Source organism: Coregonus clupeaformis, unplaced genomic scaffold, assembly GCF_020615455.1.
Source record: "Coregonus clupeaformis isolate EN_2021a unplaced genomic scaffold, ASM2061545v1 scaf0128, whole genome shotgun sequence".
NCBI classification, from domain to species: domain Eukaryota; kingdom Metazoa; phylum Chordata; class Actinopteri; order Salmoniformes; family Salmonidae; genus Coregonus; species Coregonus clupeaformis.
Genome location: NW_025533583.1, coordinates 532,110 through 559,071, shown reverse-complemented (window position 1 = coordinate 559,071; position 26,962 = coordinate 532,110). Strand labels below are relative to the sequence as shown.

The 26,962-nt window shown below is 43.0% G+C and overlaps 1 protein-coding gene and 1 pseudogene across 2 annotated transcripts; one reads left to right on the top strand and one right to left on the bottom strand.

Annotated features, from left to right (window-relative positions):
- Window positions 1-326: 326 nt before the first annotated feature.
- LOC121577407 lies at window positions 327-11,103 on the top strand (annotated as a pseudogene).
- A 399-nt stretch (window positions 11,104-11,502) lies between these two features.
- On the bottom strand, window positions 11,503-25,354 carry LOC121576357 (selenide, water dikinase 1). 2 transcript variants are annotated; one of them, XM_041889440.2, is made up of 10 exons: window positions 25,273-25,354; window positions 21,451-21,579; window positions 21,110-21,206; window positions 20,925-21,028; window positions 18,195-18,302; window positions 17,955-18,109; window positions 17,402-17,492; window positions 13,578-13,677; window positions 13,101-13,313; window positions 11,503-12,994 (listed from the first exon to the last, which is right to left on the bottom strand). In XM_041889440.2, exons 2-10 carry the CDS (start codon window positions 21,544-21,546, stop codon window positions 12,780-12,782), a joined length of 1,179 nt encoding a protein of 392 aa, XP_041745374.2. In that variant the 5' UTR covers window positions 21,547-21,579; window positions 25,273-25,354; the 3' UTR covers window positions 11,503-12,779. The 2 variants fall into 2 exon arrangements, with proteins under 2 accessions (XP_041745374.2, XP_041745375.2); XM_041889441.2 differs by having other exon boundaries at window positions 25,259-25,300.
- Between the last annotated feature and the right edge of the window lie 1,608 nt (window positions 25,355-26,962).

Below are 26,962 nucleotides of genomic sequence, written 5' to 3'. Positions count from 1 at the left end.
AGTTTATTAGGCTACAGATGAAATAAGTTATGATGAACTTCACATAAGTGCACGGTGATGAGTTTGATGCTTCTTTCCAATAAATGTTGAGGGTGACATGATGATTGATGCTTGACTGCCATTTGAGAATTAAAAATATTCTGTCTGCCATAATATTCTCATCATGTAGACTCACTAGCCTACCCATACACTGCGCACAGCCTACCCACACTGTATCTGCCAGCTCTTGGCTAGAGCCAACATGCCAAGCACAGAGTAGGCACATTTGCTATTTAATGCAACAGTTTTTGTGACAAAACACAAAAACTTTGATAGGCATAGAAACACATTGAACTATAGATTTTTATTCGGTACATGAAAACTTGAGCGAAAAACTACATTTTGTGTGCACTACATCATCACATACTGATTTTTTACAGATGCATGTCAGTTTGGTGGAAACACCACTGGTGGGAAATGCGCATATTTTCTTTATGCAGATTTTGGAATATTCGTATGAAGATCTGTTGCCAATTGGATTGAAACATAGCTACTGTTGCCTTTGTTTACTCTTTTGGGAGGTTGACTTACTAATAAGCACTTTGTGACAAATGTATTTGTGATATAGAGGTTAAAGGAGAATTACATGTATTTGAAACATAAAGCCATCGATCCTAAAATAATCCCAGGACACTTGGTTGACTGCCTAAAGCTTAAAGCCTGTCAAACCCTTAAAAAAAACAGTGAGTGTCCACAGGTGTAGTGACACAAAAATGGAACATGGTGGGTTATTACATAACACAGCCATGATAGACACATTGTTCACAGAGAGATTAAACTTGCCTCAAAACCTGCCTCATAACTATGAATTATGAATTAACCATTTGTCACTGGTTACCACGGCCAAAACATAATATACACGTAAATAGATTGATGAATAAACATCAGGTATTTCTAGCGGTACTCTGTAGGGGTTTGAACGCTATGTGATCAGCAGGCACGTGAGGATACAGTCTAGCTCTAGATGGTGTCCAGTTACAGAAAGGGGGTAGCATTTTGCTCTCAGTACCTGAGGAAAGCCGCTCCAAGGGCATAGGAGTCACACACAGAGCACAGAGGCAGCACACATACAGAGAGTGCTCAGCCCCAGTCCAGAGGAATTCCACTGTGAGAAACCAAAGTCACTGCCTGATTCTGTTTCACTTCAGCAAGCTTGAATTGAATCCATTTTCAAGGTATTGAATTACTGAATGTTTGGTTTTTGGATTGCTATTATGTATAATTTCTTAGCCTACTGTAGCTGTCCATGACTCTGAGAAACACTTAAGTATGTAATACTGTACCCTAGTATAGTTACCATATGGATGTGTTGCTGGTGCTGGTTGGGTGTCACCATCTATGCACCTGATAGCTATGGGAAACATTTCAGATGTTTGACAAACAAAAGCAAGCCAAAAGTTAGTTATTCTCTAGGCCCCCTTGTGCCGTACAATAAGTGTGTGTAACAGGCTAAAGGAACGTTTATTCATAGGAAGTCTGCATCATCACAATTGATTTGAAAATGTAAATGTTAGCTGAAGGGAATGAATTGTGTCATTCTTCAGTTGATATTGTTAAAAACTAAATGTAACTAAATCTAAACTTTTAACTGACCGGATACATATTGTAAAGCTATACTGGATAAATATCCATTTGGCATTGATGGCACTGTATTATGTATTTGGCACTGTATTATGGCACTGATTATCTATTTATTCAAATATTTTTTAGGAATACACCATGCAATATGTTTTGTTATGTGGTTGGGGGAGTAGTAGACATACCCTTCCTAGTCTGCAGTGTTTATATTTAGAAACCGGTCCTACTTCTGAGCGCATGCCAGCAACCTAGGCTACGCCGGCCTCTATAACTGCCGTTTCAACTTTACCCTACTTGGCTGCCGGCCCGGTATATGACATGGAAAAAGAAATTCAAGCCAAACTTGTCAGTCAACCGGGCCACAACATAAACAGACTTATGACCTCCACATACAGTTTGAAAATATTAAACTAATCCTTGAAATTACAAAAGGGCTGCCTAGGGCTATTTCTTAGTCATTGTTTCCATGAGTCTATGAAAATGAACGTTTCTCTCACCTGAAATTGATGAAGGTTCGACTTCATTCCCGCATGCATCCATTCCCACCCGTTAGCCTAAAGTTGGTTTGGTTTTGACCGTTAGGCTATAGAGCAATAGTAATGGCGTCTTTTAGTAGGCACTAACTCCGCCATGGCTCGTTGGCCAAAGCCTATGGGAAAATGAATGGTTTTTTTGGAGAGTTTTTGGATAAATGCCGAAAATAAGGTCTGTGGTAAACACAGGCTTAGGAGGTCTTATACATTGGCTACCAAACTTAAACTTGTCTCAAGAAAAAATGTGTGTGGCAAAGAGCTGAAAAAAACCCTGCCGAACATCTAAATTAACAAAAACGTCACAAGATGGCGTCATTATATATTTGTGCGACAGGCTTAAGCCTGTGTTAACCTCAGACCTTATTGTCAGCATTTATCCCAAAACCCCATTCTTTCCCCATTCATTTCCCCCATGGGAATGGCTGAACAAACCAGAAATAACCCATTTCCAGGTTTTTAGGAATAGAAGCTGGCGTGCTCTATTTGATAATTGCAGATTTTATATATTATATATATCGTCACACAATGAAGTTGGAATAATACTGTGAAATTGTGAAAATGATGATAATGCGCTTTTAGTGTAAGAGCTGTTTGAAAAGGCCTCCTGAAATGTTTGCTTGTTTTGCATGGGCGGGGTTTTGGACCGCCGGCGACATCATCAAGCAGTAGAAGTTGATAGACCAATAACAAATACAGTTTGCCCTCCTCTCTGCCAATAACAGTTAGTTTTCAGGAGACCTATCCCTCCCATTAGGCTCCTCTAATTAGGCCCCTCACTCAGACCCCTCCCAGACAGTCCTAGACAGTCTTGCTTGAGAAATTGCTTCCTGCTATAAAGCTATTTTTATTTATTGTTGACTATTTTAATTGAAAACAATAACAGTAACTTAATTGTTACCCAGAAATAAGTTGATATTGAGATAAAAATGGCTGCATTGGACCTTTAATATGGAGGAATTAAAAATAACCTCTCTTTTGTATACTAGTGGTGCAAGACTAAGCTGAAAATGTTGACTCAATAGTGCACTTTATGATAAAATATATGATAATCAAGATGTAGATATATGTACCCTAAAAATATATAGATATGGAGCCACCCCAGAGTGGGGGCGTGGCAACCACTAGAACAAAAAAATAACTGAAAAATGTAAAAACATATTTAGATTCCAGTCAATGTCTATATACCAAGTTCAGATGCAATTGGAAATTAGTTGATAGTCCATAGAGTTTAAAAAGTTATAGATAAAAGTCTAACGGCACCGGCGCCCATATCGCCTATAACGCCCATATCGGTGGCTATCTTAGGTCATACCGGTACGTCAGACAGATCACAGAAATACAACACTTTAAATGAATAACATAAACATTTTCAGGACAAGTTGCTATGGATGAATTTGATCAAAGTAACTGTTAAAAACATGAAAAACATACAAAAACATCGAATTTGACCATAAATGTGTGATCATTTAAAAATATATACTTATTTTGGGGAATTAAAACCAATAACGTGTTACAAAAAGTTAATGAAAGAAAGTGTTACTACTTGACAGACAGTGTCTCTTTGCAATCATTACCAATTTGGGGTAAAACTCGACCCCTGTTGGCACTTTTAAGATAAAAATATGTTGGCTCATTTAGGGTTAAAAAAGTTAAACGCCTCTCTGTCTATATCTTGCTCTTTTTTTAACAGGGTCTTCGACGTCACCGGGATGGCAGAGGCACATCAGGCAGTTGGCTTCCAGTTCACCGTCACCCCAGACGGTATCGACCTCCACCTGAGCCGCGAGGTACTCAAACACATCTACCTGTCGGGAGTGACGTCATGGAGAAAGCGCGCCATAAGATTTAAGGTTTGTTTTCCAATTATTAAGTAGCCCTACAGTCATTACCAATCCTGAACCTGATAGCTAGCTTGGTTTTTGTTGCAGTCCAGCAATAAAACAACTTATTCAAGTTATTATTATTGCCTTGATTGATTCAGGTGTGTGTAGCCTACTGCTGGGCTGGGACAAATGCTTGCACATCTAGGAATAGCCTTGTTGGTCTGTTTGTAGGCTAACTATCTAAATGAACATTGAATTATATTATTTTATTTCAGAATGGGATATTGACAGGGGTCTACACTGCCAGCCCATCCAGTTGGCTGATTGTGGTGATAGCCATCATGAGCACAATGTATGCCAGGAAAGACCCATCACTGGGAATGATAGACACCATCAAGAGGACCCTGTCTGTCAGGTCTGTGAGAAAATAACACAATGATGAACATGCATTGGGGAACAGCAATGCAGCTTCTTTTCGACCTGTGGTTATCTGTGGAAAGAAATTCCCGGTGAAGGACAATAAACATAATTTAGATTGATTGATGGTTAGATATTTTGCCTAATGCTATTTTGTTGTGATACAATGAGGTAAAGTTGTGTTCTCTCCTGTGTCCAGTGGCTACAGACAGTGCAGAGCAGACCCAGACAGTGATGAGTGCCATTCCATTTTAAAACAATTTTAAATAATGTGCTTGCTGCAGTACCTGACTGTATTTTCTCCTCTCCCCTATCTCATCTCTCCTCTCTTCAGTGGCTACATGACAGTGCAGACCCAGACAGTGCTAAGTGCCATCCTGTTTGCCACAGGGCTGTGGCTCTCTCTCATCCTCACGCGGAGGTACACTCTCAAGGCCCTTCTCTCCTACCACTCCTGGATCTTCGAGTCCCACAGCAAAATGAGCTTCTGCACCAAACTCTGGCTGGTACCTCTGTCAAATGTCTCTATTTCAAAATCAACATGATCAAAAGAGCAGCTCACTCATATTTTTACATTTTAGTAATTTAGCAGACACTCTTATCCAGAGCGACTTACAGTTAGTGAGTGCATACATTTTTCATACTGGCCCCCCGTGGGAATCAAACCCACAACCCTGGCGTTGCAAGTGCCACGCTCTACCAACTGAGATCCAGGAGGCCCACTCATAGCTCAGAATCAAGACAATATCTTGTCTGAGCTCAGTATTTGATTATTCTGACAATTAACCCAGTCATTGTGGTGTGTTGTTTCTCCTCAGAGTCTGGTGAAGATGTTCTCTGGGCGCAGACCACTCCTCTACAGCATCCAGACCTCCCTACCCAGACTACCTGTGCCTAGTGTGGACGACACCATAACCAGGGTGAGAGAAAGAGAGGTGTTTATGTGTCTCATATGCTTGGTTGAAATAAAATATCAAACTGATAATTTGTTCAGGAGAGACCAGGACCAGTGTAGAACCGTATATGTACACTACATATCAGTATTATATAATATAATGCTCTATGACCTTGCAGTACCTGGAGTCAGTTCGCCCTCTGCTGGATGATGATCAGTACAACCAGATGGAGGTGGTGGCCAATTCCGATTGTTTCAACGTGTCATGTTAGGTTACATTAAACAATAGTGTTGGTAGCGTTATTTAAGATGCATCCAGTAACCCTTCCCTAATGCTGTATTGATGATCTGATTTAGGATCTGCTGTACGTGACTCCCACACACAGACAGGCAGCTCGAGCAGGGAATGTGGTTCACGCTATGCTGCAGTACCGCCGCAAACTAGAGAGAGGAGAACATGCACCGGTAAGGAAAACCCCTATCTCTGTCTCTCTCACCCCCCTTCTCTCCCTCTCTGTACCCCTGAGAGTATTTAGTTCGCTCCCCCATTTCCCCTTTGACACTCGGTCCTCTCTCTACCCCCTAAATAACCCAGGTCATCTTCCTCCTCCTTATCTGTTAACCTAAATCATCCTCCCACTGCCTTTGACTTATTTCTACTCTACTAAAGTAACCCCACTCTTTTCTCTTTTCTCTCTCTCTCTCTCTCTCTCTGTCTTTTCCCCCTCTCTCTCTCTCTTTCTCTCTCTCTCTCTGTCTTTTCCCACTCTCTCTTTTCTCTCTCTCTCTTTTCTCTCTCTCCCTCTCTGTCTTTCTCTCTCTAGTTGAGGGCTCTGGGGGTGGTGCCCATGTGTTCTTATCAGATGGAGAGGATGTTCAACACCACACGTATTCCTGGTATAGAGACAGGTGAGCACACTGCTGCCTGCTGGGGGCATAACACTATTAGTCTATCGCTGGGTAGTTGCATGACTAAATATGATCATGCATTTGTGTCAGACACATCTTCCGACGATCTTAGACAAAAGCTATAATTCAAGAGAAGCGTTATGTGCATCCTCCCACCCCCCAAATAATGTTCTATGTCCTCTCCTCTCCCCCTCTCCTACTCCATGGTCCAGACTTTGTTCAGCACCTGGTGGTGTACCATAAGGGGCGCTTCTTTAAGGTGTGGCTGTACTATGGGGGACGTCACCTCTGGCCCTCCGAGCTGGAGACTCAGTTCCAGAGGATCCTCAACGACACCACAGTGCCACAGCCTGGGGAACTCAAACTGGCTGCCCTCATAGCCGGCAACAGGTATACACACATAGGCATGAAAGCGCACGTGCAAACACACCTGCACACACACACACAGGGGCACACATACTCAACAGTTTCCTGTGTGTATCAAGAATGGTCCACCATCCAAAGGACATCCAGCCAACTTGACATGATTAATTGGGATGTGTGTTGTGTGAGTCTAATGATTGCTGTGCTATCTCTGTGTAGTATGTCCTAGCAACAGACTGATTCCATCTGGGCTACACAGAGGGGCACTGCAAAAAAGACATCAACAAGGGCCTGCCTCCCCCCGCCAAACTACAATGGGACATTCCACTGGAGGTATGGCTTCTAATGTGTTAGGGATAAAAGTTGTACCTTTAGTAAAGAGGAAAAGGGATGAATGCAAATTCTCTCTGCCCTGTGTCTTGTCTGACCCTGTATGTCCCCTGGTCTCTCCTCCTCCCTCAGTGCCAGGTGGTCATCATCGAGGATTCCTACATTGTTGCCAAAGAGATAGCTGATGACGTGGACTTCCATGGCTGTCTGTTTGACGAGTTTGGGAAAGGCCTGATCAATGACAGTACGACCAGTCCTGATGCCTTCATACAGCTAGCACTGCATCTGGCCCAATTCAGGGTATGACTGTGTGTGCGTGCATATGTGTGTGCATTTTGTCATGACACCTGACCTGATGTCAACGAATCATACCAGACAAACAACACAACACAATGATTGGGTTAACATTAACAACACAAGACACTATCACGTCCCTAGCAATGCATCTGAATGTATTTGTTGTATATGTGTTGTAGGATAAGGGGGAGTTCTGTCTGACGTATGAGGCCTCGATGACCCGGATGTTCTGTGAGGGTCGGACAGAGACGGTTCGCTCCTGCACCTCAGAGTCCACAGCCTTCGTCAGAGCCATGGAGGACAAGAACACTACGGTGAGGACACGCCTTTGTTAATCATGTCAGAGGCAGTATAGAATGCACTAATGACAACACAAGTGCAGGAACAGTCACCTTCCACTTACAGTTGAAGTCGCAAGTTTACATACACCTTAGCCAAATGCATTTAAACTCAGTTTTTCACAATTCCTGACATTTAATCCTAATAAAAATTCCCTGTCGTAGGGCAGTTAGGATCACCACTTTATTTTAAGAATGTGAAATGTCAGAATAATAGTAGAGAGAATTATTTATTTCAGATTTTATTTCTTTCATCACATTCCCAGTGGGTCAGAAGTTTACATACACTCAATTAGTATTTGGTAGCATTGCCTTTAAATTGTTTAACTTGGGTCAAACGTTTCGGGGAGCCTTCCACAAGCTTCCCACAATAAGTTGGGTGAATTTTGGCCCATTGCTCCTGACAGAGCTGGTGTAACTTAGTCAGGTTTGTAGGCCTCCTTGCTCGCACACGCTTTTTCAGTTCTGCCCACAAATTTTCTATAGGATTGAGGTCAGGGCTTTGTGATGGCCACTCCAATACCTTGACTTTGTTGTCCTTAAGCCATTTTGCCACAACTTTGGAAGTATGCTTGGGGTCATTGTCCATTTGGAAGACCCATTTGCGACCAAGCTTTAACTTCCTGACTGATGTCTTGAGATGTTGCTTCAATATATCCACATAATTGTCCTTCCTCATGATGCCATCTATTTTGTGAAGTGCAGCAGTCCCTCCTGCAGCAAAGCACCCCAACATCATGATGCTGCTACTCCCGTGCTTCACGGTTGGGATGGTGTTCTTCGGCTTGCAAGTTCCCCCTTTTTCCTCCAAACAATAACGATGGTCATTATGGCCAAACAGTTATATTTTTGTTTCATCAGACCAGAGGACATTTCTCCAAAAGCTACGATCTTTGTCCCCATGTGCAGTTGCAAACCGTAGTCTGGCTTTTTTATGGTGGTTTTGGAGCAGTGGCTTCTTCCTTGCTGAGCGGCCATTCAGGTTATGTCGATATAGGACTTGTTTTACTGTGGATATAGATACTTTTGTACCTGTTTCCTCCAGCATCTTCACAAGGTCCTTTGCTGTTGTTCTGGGATTGATTTGCACTTTTCGCACCAAAGTACGTTCATCTCTAGGAGACAGAACGCGTCTCCTTCCTGAGCTGTTTGACGGCTGCGTGGTCCCATGGTGTTTATACTTGCGTACTATTGTTTGTACAGATGAACGTTGTACCTTCAGGCGTTTTGGAAATTGCTCCCAAGGATGAACCAGACTTGTGGAGGTCTACAATTTTTTTTCTGAGGTCTTGGTTGATTTCTTTAGATTTTCCCATGATATCAAGCAAAGAGGCACTGAGTTTGAAGATAGGCCTTGAAATACTTCCACAGGTACACCTCCAATTGACTCAAATGATGTCAATTAGCCTATCAGAAGCTTCTAAAGCCATGACGTAATTTTCTGGAATTTTCCAAGCTGTTTAAAGGCACAGTCAACTTAGTGTATGTAAACTTCTGACCCACTGGAATTGTGATACATTGAATTCTAAGTAAAATAATCTGTCTGTAAAAAATTGTTGGAAAAATTACATGTGTCATGCACAAAGTAGATGTCCTAACCGACTTGCCAAAACTACAGTTTGTTAACAAGAATATTGTGGAGTGGTTGAAAAACGAGTTTTAATGACTTCAACCTAAGTGTATGTAAACTTCCGACTTCAACTGTACCTGCTATACATGCTAGACATAGACCATCAGACGTTTGACTGTATCTGATGTTAAACACAGTGTGGGTGCAGCACTGCAGGTCAGTAGTTCCACAGTCAGTAGACTTATCTGTGGGAGTTACTGATAGAGAGTGACATGATGTAACTCTGCCAGTAAGGCTCAGGTCACTCTGACTCTGAGAACTAGGTGACCAGGACCCAAATGTCTGTTTCTGGACTCTGATCTCTGAACTCGGCCAGCTACTGGCTATGCACTTTTTGCTTTTGCTCCAGCCTTGCACTAACATACCTGATTCAGCCAATCAAGGTGCTGATAAACAGCTGATAAGTAGAATCAGGTGTGTCTGAGTAGGGCTGCAGCAAGTACCTGCACACTAAGTAGCTCTCCAGGTGGAGGGTTGGCCACCACTGCTCTATCCGTTGTGTTTTTGAGCTGGATCTAGGTTTTGATTGAATATCCTCTGTTGTCTCTGTGGAAAGAGTGCCCAAAGGTTGGACCTCTTCCGAAAGGCTGCAGACAAACACCAAAACATGTACCGTCTGGCCATGACAGGCTCTGGCATCGACAGACACCTCTTCTGTCTCTACATTAAGTACCTCAGCATCGACTCACCATTCCTCAAACAGGTGTGTGTGTGTGATGTTAACACCATTATATGTGTTAAGTGATACTTTGGCGCCCCCCCTTCTTCCTCTGTTTAGGTGTTGTCAGAGCCCTGGAGGTTGTCCACTAGTCAGACTCCTCAACAGCAGCTCAACATGGTCGACATCAACAAGTTCCCCAGATACGTGGGCGCAGGAGGAGGGTTCGGCCCTGTGAGTCTGTCGCACGCCCGCACACACAGACATACACATTTGGTAAGAAATTAGCTGGTACCAGAATCTCAAGTTCTACTGCCATTGTGTCCTCTGTTACTTTTTCTACATCTGCTTTTACTTCTATGAAGTGGTCAGAGTTAGGGTTGAGTGGTACTGATGTCTCTCCTGTGCCCCCATGTGGCTGATGACGGCTATGGCGTCTCTTACATCATTGTAGGAGAGAACCTCATCACATTCCACATCTCCAGCAAGTTCACCAGCCCTGAGACGGTGAGACCACTGTCTAACACTACACAAACCTACTGAACCATGCAGTATATAGCCCTCACATATTACCTTAATGGCAATTTAGGTGGATATTTATCAGGTCAAACAACTGTCTTGTTCTCTGTAGGGCTCGTACCGCTTTGGACAGAATATTTGACAGGCCATGCTGGACATTTGTGCGCTATTCGACCAAAAATACAAGAAGGAGAAAGAGATGTGATGAGTAGACAGACTGGAAGGTCTTTATAGCCTTCATACCACATTTATATGCGCTGTGACTTTACAGCATTATTTCCCAAACGGCTGGTCACGACTAGTCTCTTCTGGGTAACGACTTTAGACTGGGTCAAGTTATAGAACTTCTGGACATCTACTCAGAGAGCAGGAGGAATTGCTTTGCAGAAATACATATTTAATAAAGCATTTTTACTATTTATTTCAGACACTATCCTTTCTATAAAAGGACAGTGAATTTTGAATATGGTTTTGAACCGATTCTGGCAAGGGCAATGGAGCACATAATGATTAATCTGATTTAGATTGTAGTATAATGATATAATATGAATGTAGCCTTGTAAGGATAAGCCACTCATCTGTTTAGTTCATAGACAGAGGTCGTAGTATTTGCTTCTGATTGTAATATGTGTACAGTATATGTGTACACTTGTAAATACCACCGTTTTGAGTATTTAAGTGTTGTGATATATAAGGTTGTATATCTGAATCTGTTATGCTTATGTATTTATGCGTTTACAGTATATTATCATAAAGGATGTGTTGATTGTTTTACTTCTTCTTTGGACTCCAGGACACAGTTAGAAATGAATACTCTCATACCTCAACTGTGTGGCCAACTACTGCCGTTGCCATGTAAAGCAGAGGAATTACATTCTGGTCTACAAAGTGGTTAGTTACTACATGACAATGATAACTTAGGGCTCTATTCAATCTGTATCACTGAAGCGTTAGATTGTGCACTAGAAATTGTAAGGTCATTTTCGATTGAGCTGACATATGCAGCATTTACCGTGAATGCAGTCTCCGCTAACACGGGAATATTGCCTTTAAATTTCAATCACACTGTAACGGTGAACTTCCACGATAAGGATTGAATAGTTCCTTAATGTTTCTGAATGTATATGGCTACTTCCTGCTTTAAGAAACAAGATGAGAGAACAAACACAGTCCTTCAGTGTAAGAGAGGATCCAGTTTTATTCCGTTTGGAAGCAGAGTGCCATACAACCCTTTATGGTACCAGACATTAGAAAAGGCCTTTTATCAGATGACTGGAGAGTAATAAGACTACACTGATCCCAAACAGGATGATTAGAAACAGATTATAGATTTGAGATACTGTGGAATACTAGTGTTGGCAAATCTGAACAAAGTACATTACTGGCATACAAATGATGGAACCTCTAAGTACTGGAAGATTATAAGGAACATCAGATAGAGTAAGCTCTGCTACAGATTGATGCACTGGTACTATTTTCATGGAGAAAAGTGTCAACCAAGACTTGAATGCTTGCCATTTCACCTGCCTCATATCATGACCCCTGCTTCCTGAAAAGGTAGGTGTACAATGCAACAGAGTTGAGACAGAATGCTCTGACTTCTTCAAAATCCTACTCAGTGTGATCACATCTCCATAGGTGAGTATACCAAACTATCTCAGGCAGTTGTGTTCATTTCCTGTAAAATGACTGACTGGATTTAATGTCCTTGTTATGAATGATCATATCACTGATTTGAAGTTCAGGGCAGCAATATGAACAGACGGAGTCCACTTTAGATTCCATCAGTTTGATAGTGCTCTCGTAAAACGCAAGAAAATAAAACATCTATTTTATTTGTTTTGGGGGGAAAAAAATACAAAAACTGAAAGTAAAAAAGCAACCCTTATGTTCATACTCCCCTTTAAAGGTATTTTTCAATCTTTCAAGGCATCGGTTATAGCTTTCAACTTGAACTAGGCTTTTGAACTGTACACATAGTGAACGGACAAACAAAAACGCTATCTCGCTACCCATCACTTACACATGCTTAGCACCCTTTAAAAAGAGCCCAAAAGGCAACGGACACCCGGAGTCTCCTAAAGATTCAAAATGAATCAACATTATCGGATAATCTTCATCATCATCAATTCTCAAACTCAGAAGCTGCTTGCCTCTACAATTAAACATAACGGATTACAACAGACACAAAAGGCAAATGGATTGTTACTTTTGTTCTTTTCTTTTGAGAAATGTTTTCTATAGTTGATAGTGTGTCCGTTGTGTAATGACCTGCCCCTAAGGCTTCTGTCTGAGGCAAGTGTGCATACACACATATATACACACATACACACACACACGTGTACGTGTATACATTTGACACACTCTAGTTTTCTAGAATATGAGAGAAGAAAAAAAAAACTCGGCCGAGCTTGTGGTTCTGGTCTGCGTTGCAGGGGGGGGGTGGGGTATTATGAGGTTGCGCCGGGTGTGGGGTTGACATTCTGTGTGGAGAGCTGAGGAGCTACCTCGATGATTCGTGGTTTATCGATGATGCGGGCGGTGCGGTTGCCCTTCTCCACGATGCCGATGATCCAGGCCTGGTGGCCCTCACCGTATTTAGGAGATTTGATCTCAGCGCAGAAACGAGCTGCCTGCTCCCTGGGAAGACAGATCAACAAACCCCCTACAGGTAGAGATAGAGAGGTGGGTGATGAATATGTGTGTGAAAGAGGTGAAAGAGAAGCAAGACAGACCGACAAAAACACATGCACGACCAGACACACACACACCTGATGTCTCAGGGCAGGTTCCGTGCATGAGTCCGAACATGTTCCCGCAGGCCTTGGACACAGCTGCCATCTTGGCGAGCACGGGGAGGTTGTGGATGACGAACGACACCTCGCTACGCTGTTGCCGTGCCAATGTCTGGGCGTGGCCCAGGATCCCGAAGCCAGTGATGTCAGTGGCGGCGTGGGCGTTGAAGGTGTGCATCAGACCCGCCGCTGGAGAGAGAAAAACAACTACATAAATATTTAAATCACATTGGTCCAAACAATGGTAGAAGACAGGAGAGGAGAAGAGAAAGAAGGGAGGGAGAACAACTTGAGGACAGGTACTTGTTCTGTCGAGTCGGGCTGTGTGTGTGTGTAAGACAAATTAAAGCCAACTAATCGTATCAAATGGACAGTATAAATCACGCTTCATTGTCCTTAATTAGGAGAAGTCCAGCCTCAGTATTTTACACACGTGTCTGTGTGGCTGTGTACCTGTCCTGTTGAGCCGGGCCATGTTCATCATGGCTTCCTGATAGGCCAGCTCTACATCCTCCTGAGTCACCACTAGCTTGATCTTATTCCACTTGTCAGGCTGAACAGAGAGATACACACATATTGCTTCAGATGTGCTCATGTATACACATATATATATATATATATATATATATATATATATACACACACATACATATATATATATACACACATACATATACAGTGGGGAGAATAAGTATTTGATACACTGCCGATTTTGCAGGTTTTCCTACTTACAAAGCATGTAGAGGTCTGTCATTTTTATCATAGGTACACATCAACTGTGAGAGACGGAATCTAAAACAAAAATCCAGAAAATCACATTTTATGATTTTTAAGTAATTAATTTGCATTTTATTGCATTTTATTGCATGACATAAGTATTTGATCACCTACCAACCAGTAAGAATTCCGTCTCTCACAGACCAGTTAGTTTTTCTGTAAGATGCCCTCCTGTTCTCCTGTTCTCCACCTGTATTAACTGTACCTGTTTGAACTCGTTACCTGTATAAAAGACACCTGTCTACACACTCAATCAAACAGACTCCAACCTCTCCACAATGGCCAAGACCAGAGAGCTGTGTAAGGACATCAGGGATAAAATTGTAGACCTGCACAAGGCTGGGATGGGCTACAGGACAATAGGCAAGCAGCTTGGTGAGAAGGCAACAACTGTTGGCACAATTATTAGAAAATGGAAGAAGTTCAAGATGACGGTCAATCACCCTCGGTCTGGGGCTCCATGCAAGATCTCACCTCGTGGGGCAACAATGATCATGAGGAAGGTGAGGGATCAGCCCAGAACTACACGGCAGGACCTGGTCAATGACCTGAAGAGAGCTGGGACCACAGTCTCAAAGAAACCATTAGTAACACACTACGCCGTCATGGATTAAAATCCTGCAGCGCACAAAAGGTCCCCCTGCTCAAGCCAGCGCATGTCCAGGCCCGTCTGAAGTTTGCCAATGACCATCTGGATGATCCAGAGGATGAATGGGAGAAGGTCATGTGGTCTGATGAGACAAAAATAGAGCTTTTTGGTCTAAACTCCACTCGCCATGGTTTGGAGGAAGAAGAAGGATGAGTACAACCCCAAGAACACCATCCCAACCGTGAAGCATGGAGGTGGAAACATCATTCTTTGGGGATGCTTTTCTGCAAAGGGGACAGGACGACTGCACCGTATTGAGGGGAGGATGGATGGGGCCATGTATCGCGAGATCTTGGCCAACAACCTCCTTCCCTCAGTAAGAGCATTGAAGATGGGTCGTGGCTGGGTCTTCCAGCACTAAGGAGTGGCTCCGTAAGATGCATCTCAAGGTCCTGGAGTGGCCTAGCCAGTCTCCAGACCTGAACCCAATAGAAAATCTTTGGAGGGAGCTGAAAGTCCATATTGCCGAGCAACAGCCCAGAAACCTGAAGGATCTGGAGAAGGTCTGTATGGAGGAGTGGGCCAAAATCCCTGCTGCAGTGTATGCAAACCTGGTCAAGACCTACAGGAAACGTATGATCTCTGTAATTGCAAACAAAGGTTTCTGTACCAAATATTAAGTTCTGCTTTTCTGATGTATCAAATACTTATGTCATGCAATAAAATGAAAATTAATTACTTAAAAATCATACAATGTGATTTTCTGGATTTTTGTTTTAGATTCCATCTCTCACAGTTGAAGTGTTCCTATGATAAAAATTACAGACCTCTACATGCTTTGTAAGTAGGAAAACCTGCAAAATTGGCAGTGTATCAAATACTTGTTCTCCCCACTGTATATATATACACACATACATATATATATATATATATATATATATACACACACACATACATACATACATACATACATACATACATACATACATACATACATTGACACAAGCGCACACATATATACAGATGAAGTTGGAAGTTTACATACACCTTAACCTGAGTTTAAATGTATTTAGCTTTCACAATTCCTGACATTTAATCCTAGTAACAATTCCCTGTCTTAGGTCAGTTAGGATCACCACTTTATTTTAAGAATTTGAAATGTCAGAATAATAGTAGAGAGAATGATTTATTTCAGCTTTTATTTATTTCATAACATTCCCAGTTGGTCAGAAGTTTACATACACTCAATTGGTATTTGGTAGCATTGCCTTTAAATTGTTTAACTTGGGTCAAACGTTTCGGGTAGCCTTCTACAAGCTTCCCACAATAAGTTGGGTGAATCTTAGCCCATTCCTTCTGACAGAGCTGGTGTAACTGAGTCAGGTTTGTAGGCCTCCTTGCTCGTGCACGCTTTTTCAGTTCTGCCCACACATTTCCTATAGGATTGAGGTCAGGGCTTTGTGATGGCCACTCCAATACCTTGACTTTGTTGTCCTTAAGCCATTTTGCCACAACTTTGGAAGTATGCTTGGGGTCATTGTCCATTTGGAAGACCCATTTGCGACCAAGCTTTAACTTCCTGACTGATGTCTTGAGATGTTGCTTCAATATATCCACATAATTTTCCTTCCTCATGATGCCATCTATTTTGTGAAGTGCACCAGTCCCTCCTGCAGCAAAGCACCCCCACAGCATGATGATGATGCTGCTACCCCCGTGCTTCACGGTTGGGATGGTGTTCTTTGGCTTGCAAGCCTTCCCCTTTTTCCTCCAAACATAACGATGGTCATTATGGCCAAACAGTTATATTTTTGTTTCATCAGACCAGAGGACATTTCTCCAAAAAGTACGATCTTTGTCCCCATGTGCAGTTACAAACCGTGGTCTGGCTTTTTTATGGCGGTTTTGGAGCAGTAGCTTCTTCCTTGCTGAGTGGCCTTTCATGTTATGTCGATATAGGACTTGTTTTACTGTGGATAAAGATACTTTTGTACCCGTTGCCTCCAGCATCTTACATTTACGTCATTTAGCAGACGCTCTTATCCAGAGCGACTTACAAATTGGTGCATTCACCTTATGATAGCTAGTGGGACAACCACTTTAACTCACAAGGTCCTTGTGCTGTTGTTCTGGGATTGATTTGCACTTTTCGCACCAAAGTACGTTAATCTCTAGGAGACAGAATGCGTCTCCTTCCTGAGCGGTATGACGGCTGCGTGGTCCCATGGTGTTTATACTTGCGTACTATTGTTTGTACAGATTAACCTGGTACCTTCAGGCGTTTTGGAAATTTCTCCCAAGGATGAACCAGACTTGTGGAGGTCTATAATTCTTTTCTGAGGTCTTGGCTGATTTCTTTAGATTTTCCCATGATATCAAGCAAAGAGGCACTGAGTTTGAAGGTAGGCCTTGAAATACATCCACAGGTACACCTCCAATTGACTCAAATGATGTCAATTAGCCTATCAGAAGCTTCTAAAGCCATGACGTCATTTTCTGGAATTTTCCAAGCTGTTTAAAGGCAGAGTCAACTTAGTTTATGTAAATTTCTGACCCACTGGAATTGTGATACATTGGATTATAAGTGAAATAATCTGTCTGTAAACAATTGTTGGAAAAAGTACTTGTCATGCACAAAGTAGATGTCCTAACCGACTTGCCAAAACTGTGGTTGAAAAACAAGTTTTAATGACTCCAACCTAAGTGTATGTAAACTTCCGATATATATATATATATATATACACACACACACACAGTATATATTACTTTAGACCACCTTGAATGAATGAAAACAACCGATAAAGCTTATTTTTGGACAAATACAGACACCTTGTTTGTTGACATTTTAGTGTTGAAGTTACAATATAACCTATTAAATGAAATGAAAGGTGGTTTGTGTGTTGATACTTACGATGTCCAGCCACTGGTGTACAGCCACAGCCACCTGAGTCCCCAGAGGTTTGGTGAGAACCAACACATCTCCTGGCACTGCGTTATCTGGCCTGTGGGATAGCAGAGAACACATCACCATGATCACTTCTGATATATATATACACACATGTATTTATTTTTTATTATTTAACCTTTATTTAACTAGGCAAGTCAGTTAAGAACAAATTCTTATTTACAATGACAGCCTACACCGGCCAAACCCGGACGACGCTGGGCCAATTGTGCGCCGCCCTATGGGACACCCAATCACGGCCGGTTGTGATACAGCCTGGAATCGAACCAGGGGGTCTGTAGTGACACCTCAAGCACTGAGATGCAGTGCCTTAGACCGCTGCACCACTCGGGAACCCCATATCATTACTATCACAACACAAAATACAGCTCACATGAACAAACTAGCAATAGTTCAGAGGCTTAAACAGAGAACAAGAGAGAGAGAGAGAGGAGAGCGCGAGAGAGAGGGGGCAAGAGATCGACAGAAGGGTAGCTGTCTATGTGGAGAGCATTCTTACATGATGAACTCATTGGGTTGACAGACTGTGGTGGCCACACCCCCCATGACCACCCAGGGGTTAAGCACCGTCTGTCCCCCCGTCACAGACGTGCCTGCTTCCTCCGACGCGTCTTTGAACCCCTGGATGATCAGAGGCATCACCTTGTCCCGCTCCTGACAGGGGCATAGAGAAAGGGGAGGGACAATTTAGTGGCTGGGTGCTACCCATTGGTGGTGTGTATGTGTCCATGCCATTTACCTTTTCTGAAAGTTTGTTACTGATCCCCAGTAGCATCAGCATGTTGTCACATTCTGTCACTCCCATGGCGTACAGGTCACTTAGAACGTTGGCACACGCAATTCGCCCCTTCAGACAGTTATCAAGAAGACATTATTGACATGATATAGATACACTACATGACCAAAAGTATGTGGACACCTGCTCGTCGAACGTCTCATTCCAAAATCATGGGCATTAATATGCAGTTGGTCCCCCCTTTGCGGCTATTACAGCCTCCACTCTTCTGGGAAGGATTTCCACTAGATGTTGGAACATCGCTGCAGGGACTTGCTTCCATTCAGCCACGAGCATCAGTGAGGTCGGGCACTGATGTTGGGCGATTATGCCTGGCTCGCGGTCGGCATTCCAATTCATCCCAAAGGTGTTTGATGGGGTTGAGGTCAGGGCTCTGTGCAGGCCAGTCAAGTTCTTCCACACCGATCTCGACAAACCATTTCTGTATGGACCTCGATTTGTGCACGGGGGCATTGTCATGCTGAAACAGGAAAGGGCCTTCCCCAAACTGTTGCCACAAAGTTGGAAGCACAGAATCGTCTAGAATGTCATTGTATGCTGTAGCGTTAAGATTTCCTTTTACTGGAACTAAAGGGGCCTAGCCCGAACCATGAAAAACAGCCCCAGACCATTATTCCTCCATCAAACTTTACAGTTGGCACTATGCATTCGGGCGGGTAGCGTTCTCCTGGCATCCACCAAACCCAGATTTGTCTGTCGGACTGCCAGATGGTGAAGCGTGATTCATCCCGCTACAGAACGCGTTTCCACTGCTCCAGAGCCCAATGGTAGCGAGATTTACACCACTCCAGCCAACGCTTGGCATTTCGCATGGTGACCTTAGGCTGCTCGGCCTTGGAAACCCATTTCATGAAGCTCCCGACGAACAGTTCTTGTGCTGAGGTTGCTTCCAGAGGCAGTTTGGAACTCGTGAGTGTTGCAACCGAGGACAGACAAATTTTACGCGCTTCAGCACTCGGCAGTCCCATTCTGTGAGCTTGTGTGGCCTACCACTTCGCGGCTGAGCCGTTGTTGCTCCTAGACGTTTCCACTTCACAATAACAGCACTTACAGTTGACCAGGGCAGCTCTAGCTGGGCAGAAATTTGATGAACTGACTTGTTGGAAAGGTTGCATCCTATGACAGTGCCACGTTGAAAGTCACTGAGCTCTTCAGTAAGGCCATTCTACTGTCAATGTTTGTCTATGGAGATTGCATGGCTGTGTGTTCGATTTTATACACCTGTCAGCAACGGTGTGGCTGAAATAGCCGAATTCACTAATTTGAAGGGGTGTCCACATACTTTTGTATATATAGTGTATGAATGAAGATAACACATACTCTGCTCAAAGTGAAAGACGCCTGTCCAAAGTTCTCCGTAACTACACAATCTACAGTGCGTTCGGAAAGTATTCAGACCCCTTGACTTTTTCCACATCTTGTTATGTTACAGCCTTATTCTAAAATGGATTAAATAAATACAAATCCTCATCAATCTACACACACTACCCCATAATGACAAAGGAAAAACTGTTTTTTAGAAATCTTTGCAAATGTATTAATAATAAAAAACAGAAATGCCTTATTTACATAAGTATTCAAACCCTTTGCTATGAGACTCGAAATTGAGCTCAGGTGCATCCTGTTTCCATTGATCATCCTTGAGATGTTTCTACAACTTGATTGGAGTCCACCTGTGGTAAATTCAATTGATTGGACATGACTTGGAAAGGCGCACACACCTGTCTATATAAGGTCCCACAGTTGACAGTGCATGTCAGACCAAAAACCAAGCCATGAGGATGAAGGAATTGTCTGTAGAGCTCAGAGACAGGATTGTGTCGAGGCACAGATCTGGGAAAGGGTACCAAAAAATGTCTGCAGCATTGAAGGTCCCCAAGAACACAGTGGCCTCTCATTCTTAAATGGAAGAAGTTTAGAACCACCAAGACTCTTCCTTGAGCTGGCCGCACGGCCAAACTGAGCAATAGGGGGAGAAGGGCCTTGGTCAGGGAGGTGACCAAGAACCCGATGGTCACTCTGACAGAGCTCCAGAGGTCCTCTGTGGAGATGGGAGAACCTTCCAGAAGGACAACCATCTCTGCAGTACTCCACCAATCAGGCCTTTATGGTAGATTGGCCAGACGGAAGCCACTCAGTAAAAGGCACATGACAGCCCAAGATTGAACTCTTTGGCCTGAATGCCAAGCATCACGTCTGGAGGAAACCTGGCACCATCCCTACGCTGAAGCATGGTGGTGGCAGCATCATGCTGTGGGGATGTTTTTCAACGGCAGGGACTGGGAGACTAGTCAGGATCGAGGGAAATATTAATGGAGCCAAGTACAGAGAGATCCTTGATGAAAACCTGCTCCAGAGCGCTCGTGACCTCAGACTGAGGCATAGGTTCACCTTCCAACAGGATAACGACCCTAAGCACACAGCCAAGACAACGCAGGAGTGGCTTCGGGACAAGTCTCAATGTCCTTGAGTGGCCCAGCAAGAGCCCGGACTTGAACCCGATCGAACATCTCTGGAGACCTGAAAATAGCTGTGCAGCGACGCTCCCAATCCAACAAGTCAAGGGGTCTGAATACTTTCCGAATGCACTGTATATGGTATTCACAGGACCTAAAGCATGTGAGGTATACCTGAAAACAGTAACACAAAGAGGGGTACAGAATGAGAACACACCATCATGTAGGGGTCATCCACTATGGGGTAGATGTAGTCTGTCGTCTGGACGAGAGAAAGGCCCCCGTGTCGGAGGGGGATGACACAGGTGTCCATACCAATGCCTGCATAGAACAGAGTTATTATTAAACTGTAAAAGTTATCCAAAGAATGGATGTGAGTTAAGTGTGCGTGTTTGTTCATACCAAGTCTGGGCATGACTGCCCCGAGGAACTGTTCATCCTCCTGATAGTGGTTCTCCTGCAGGGCTTCTAGAAGCTTCTGTAGCACATCCTGGGGCACCTAGGGAATAACAAGCACATTCATCGCACTTTACATTGTATAGTTATGAACATAAAGTAAATGTCTGCTCATTGCTCCCAAACATGATTTCATATTGAAGCTAGTGATACAGCAAGTAATATTCGGAAGCAGCAAAGACTGAGTGGACATTAACATTCTATTTATTGCCATTATACCAGTAGCCAGTCTTAGATGTATCCTAATAACTCTCTGTTTACAGCACCAGGGGTGTAGAAAAACCCACCTTGCAGCCCGTTCCTTTGAGCTCAGTGAAGCGTGTGAGTCTGAAGCTCTTGTCTAGCTCGTAGCTCTCTGGGTTAAACGACTCTCTGACAGACATGGCTTGAAACACTTTGGGACCTCAGTCAATAACCTGGGAATAGAGGAGAGAGGGATGAGTAACATGGCTGGAGTAACGCTGGACATTCACCACTGACTACACCTCTTCTCTGTTCAACCAATCAGCATCTAGGATCAGGATACAGTGACTAAGGATGACAGAACAGAGAAGGACTGAGGGATGAGTGAAGGAGAGAGGGTGTAAAACATTAAAGATTCAGTTCTAAACTGAAAAGGTAGAGGCATAGTGGGTGCTGACATTTGGTTAAAACGTATCCTCGTTTGTGTTGAAGAATGATTGACTACGTCAAAGTGCTATTAATGGAGATTAGGTTATTACTCCAAAATGTCCAAAGTGAGAACTTGCAAATACCTAATATAACTAAAACTATCTGTGCATTTATGTATCTTTCAGTGGCTGAATCAGTTGATTAATGGCTTGAATTTGTTGCAAAATCCTATCTAGAATCAATCATTAATGAATCACTCAAAATACATCTGAGGGAAAAAGTTAACTTCTTAGAACTGTCAGAGATGTTTAAAGTAGGATAAATCCATCCAGACAGATTGTTCCAATGATAGGATTGCTAAATCGTATTTGATTGTTCTAGTGAGCCTACCAGGGATGTAGTGCTGCATGGGGAGCAGCGGCAGAGCAGCAATTTGAGAACACAAAGTTGGTGAAAATATTTCTGGAAATGTATTCTGATAAATTATACTTATTTACCACTCAAATTCCATGAAAATGATAGAATGACAAAGTAAATACATATGTAGGCTATAGCAGCCTATAGGTAGGTAAATGGTGGTTTCTCCCCGGTCTTCCCTCTCTCTGGCGGTGGCGCGAATGATGAATAAATGTAGGTGTGTGTGCAGAGGCCTGTCAGTAGGAGGCTTGACCACTTTGTGCGGGCCAAATCCGACGTAACAAGAAAAGCCACTGACAGAAAACTCTACCAGTTGCTAAAACTGTCCTCAAAACAGTTTGTTATGGACTTAGGGATCATGTACGACGCACTTGAACTCGCCCTACTGTCCGAGTGCTTAGCTTACAGAAACGTACCACCTCTATTACATATGCAGACAAACGGATCCACTGCATGAATCATCAAACTAATACGATCTGGGAACCTAATTCACCGTGTCTGCCTTGATGTTCATAAAACTCCACGTACCCCTCTTGCGCAATGGAACCCAGAACGATATGTGACCACTCGGTTAAGGTGCTGTCCTTTCACCACCACGATTCGAAGGGCCCTCAAATCGCTTAAAATAACCCTCATCAAGACATGTTGCCTATGCTTAATAGTCCTACTCATCACTTATTATTATTACAAATAGAAGATTATCACTTCTCACAATGGTGCTTGTTTAGTAATCAAAGCTGAATCAATGTCTCGCAAGATCACAATGATTAATTAGTATGTTACATAACAGAACTGAATATAATAGTAGGGTCTATATACTGTAGCATGGTAGGCCTATAATATGTTACACCAAAAACACCTCCTCAGTCATTTCTTATCTGAAGCTGAATAGTCATTTTTTCCCTCATGTGGCCGAAACTAGGCAGGATATAGTCCTATGTTTTGATTGAAACAAAATAGGCCTACAAGAAAGGCTAATAGTTTAACACCATCTGCTTTAATTCGCTTAAGAAGATCTAAATACATATGCCCGTTCCATGATCTCGCCATCACGGTTGACAACTCCGTTGTGTCCTCCTCCCAGAGTGCGAAGAGCCTTGGCGTGACCCTGGACAACACCCTGTCGTTCTCCGCTAACATCAAGGCGGTGACCCGATCCTGCAGGTTCATGCTCTACAACATTCGGAGAGTACGACCCTGCCTTACACAGGAAGCGGCACAGGTCCTAATCCAGGCACTTGTCATCTCCCGTCTGGATTACTGCAACTCGCTGTTGGCTGGGCTCCCTGCCTGTGCCATTAAACCCCTACAACTCATCCAGAATGCCGCAGCCCGTCTGGTGTTCAACCTTCCCAAGTTCTCTCACGTCACCCCGCTCCTCCGCACACTCCACTGGCTTCCAGTTGAAGCTCGCATCTGTTACAAGACCATGGTGCTTGCCTATGGAGCTGTGAGGGGAACGGCACCTCCGTACCTTCAGGCTCTGATCAGACCCTACACCCAAACGAGGGCATTGCGTTCATCCACCTCTGGCCTGCTGGCTCCCCTTCCTCTGCGGAAGCATAGTTCCCACTCAGCCCAGTCAAAACTGTTCGCTGCTCTGGCACCCCAATGGTGGAACAAGCTCCCTCACGACGCCAGGACAGCGGAGTCACTCACCACCTTCCGGAGACATTTGAAACCCCACCTCTTTAAGGAATACCTGGGATAGGATAAAGTAATCCTTCTGCGCCCCCCCCCCCTAAAAAAATAATAATAATAAAAAATTGTAAAGTGGTTATCCCACTGGCTATAGGGTGAATGCACCAACTTGTAAGTCGCTCTGGATAAGAGCGTCTGCTAAATGACGTAAATGTAAATTCCCATTAACTTTATTGAGATCAAATGATTGGCATGCAGTTTGGAGATTTCACTGGTAAAACGTGAAGAATTATCATTCAAGATTGACAGTGATGATGGCCTATTTTGAAATGAGGTATGCCTAACTTGGTGTTTAAGGGTGTTCAAAATAGAAAATGTTATTCTGACAATATGTGTGGGCATAGGAAGACGTTGCAATTGGATAATGTATTTTATGCAGAGGCCTATTCTACAATGATATTCAATAGGCTACATCTGTTGGTACAAACTTTGATTGAGAAATTATGACATCTTTTAATGTTATTTTTTTCGCTCCCTCCCCTAAAAAAAAATAGCACTACATCACTGTTTACAAACACCTGCATGGACATAGAATCAGACCTAACTCATGTAATTTGATTGAAAAATAGAACAGAAATATAATACATTATATGAAAGAAAATCCCAGCAACAGGCTTGTTCTCGGACTAGGAGCAAACTTTCCCTGTGTGATCGACCCTGTATTTCATCATGGCTGGCTAAATTGTTGCGCTCGGGGTCTAGTTTGAAACAGTTTAACAGGGGCGTTTTGGAGGCTCCTGAAACAGTGCGAGGAGGATGTGAAGTTGGGCTAGTGTGCGCCAGCTCCAGTTAAATCATGCAATTTGCAGCCAACTTTCAACTTCAGCAGTCAAAAGTTGTAAATATTAACTCTCTACGGACATTAAAACATTATGTTATCAATAGTTCGGTGGGCTTTTCAAAAGCCCACCGCATTGAAGCCTGCCCGAGAGCTAGCCCACCGAATTGAAGCCTGCCTGAGAGCTAACGTTTGCTAATCAATGAGTTAGCTAGCTAACTTATGTGCTATCAATCAAGTGGGACATCGTTTGTATGACTGATTGGGCCTCATACAAGAGTTAAAAAGCGTATAAAATAGTACTGTAATCGAAACCTGAACAATAAGGAGCATTTTATGTTTCGAAGTAAGCGGGAGGCGCAGTGCATAAAAATGTCGGCGGTGGAAAAAATTAACCCCTTTGTGTCCAGCGCCATGCATGACGTACAACAACAGACTTTGTAACAATAAAATAGCGCCATACATGCAACTTGCACACAGTTTGTCATCATATGCTGCCTTAAATATATTTTAAGTACCCCCCTTTGCATTTATAGGGCTGAAGCGGCGTTATATTCCTATAACATTTCCCCTTTAATTGCTCTCACCAGTTTATCCTTACCGGTTTTGCTTTAGCTTCGGGTCTCGCGATACAAGAGAAGGGACGGTACCAGAATGCATTTGGAGTAAATCGGTTGCCTTTGAAGATAGCCTGACGAAAAATACATTCATTTTTAATTTTTGTTTTACAACAGAATATTACATTTATTCGGCGTTGGGAGGTGCATGCATCAGATTATATCGCACCGTGAGGAAAGTCATCACACCTGGTGAATTCTTTAGATTAAGCACGAGCAAAGATACTCTTTTGTCAGTGGCACGAGATCACAAAGGGTCCTTCACAAGGAGACTGGCGGTTTTACCTCCCCTTTAAACAACCGCAGAGTCTGGCAATAAAAAGCGAACAATGGATTGTACCTTTAATGTAGTATTTCCCCTCCAATATGATCCCTCACATCAGTAGTATTACAAATGTTCTAATCTAGTTTGTAGCATTTACAGTAGAAACAGTGCATGCATAATGGTATATGATTGTACACTCAATGTGAAATTACCTCTGAATTCCAGTATATGTTAAGTATCTGTTTATATAAAATCTGGTATTAGTGTGTGGTTTTAACCATGTGTAAAAAGACACTGATAACTCTCTTTGTAAATGAATGCCTGAATGAATAATTTGCATTAATCGACTTGCTAAATGTAATTTGAATTAGCTCTTACAATTATACACCTAATATGTCAGGATAAAGGCATTGATGCATCTGGTAACTACTGGATGGAGCTGAGATGAGGGTTAAGCCATGGGAACATAAACTATAATTTATAGTAGACAATTCATAAAGTCTAGGGGTGCGTTCGAGCAGATAATTTGTATGAAGTCGGTGACCATCTTTCAAAGTGTGTTGCATTATGGGGTTAAAAATGTCTGACTAGCGCCTACATGTCAACTGTATGAACTTTACAAACATCATGTGATCAAAGGTCATGAAAGGTTTTGGTCGCGTTCCCCGGCTCAGACGTTCAATGCCACGCCAACCCAGGGAAAGTGTGTTCATTAGGGCGATATGGGCGACGCACTGCCAAACGGGAAAAGGAAGGGATTTTTTTTCTAATCAATTATATCACGGCAACAGTAGTTATCAGTGTTCTAATCTAGACGTCTGATCTGCCACTAAATGTCCAATCAGGCTAAAGTCGTGCTTCAAATGGCCCCGCCCCTTTTGGGGCGATTTCAGTCAGGTTGAAAATCGCCCCAGAAGTCTCTCATAGACTGTAATGTAAAATCTATTTTTTTCAAATATCAGAGCTTTCAATACAATCTCTATGGGTTTATGAGGGCTTGCACTTACGCGCTTTCGTCATACGTAACATAACCATGAACGTAACTAAGAAAAGAGCGGGTAGCAGCGTCAATCAATTCACGTACTACTCTCTCACTCAAGATGGCTAGCGTTCAGTGCAACTCGATTGTCTCTTTGAAAGAAGTTCACATCAAAGACCATTCAAAACGAGCTACTGGAGTGTATGCTAGCGGTCATGAGGGAACATATTGTGGAGGAGGTGAAGTCGGCGAACTTCGTAGCTATCCAAGCTGACGAGACCACGGACGTTTCTACACAGACACAGCTGGTGCTTGTGCTGAGGTACATAGATAGCAACCACAAAGTGCAGGAGCGCTTTTTTGAGTTCCTTCCCATCTCGGAATCAACCTCAGTCTCAATCGCCAGTGTGCTTTTGGAGAGACTGAGTGG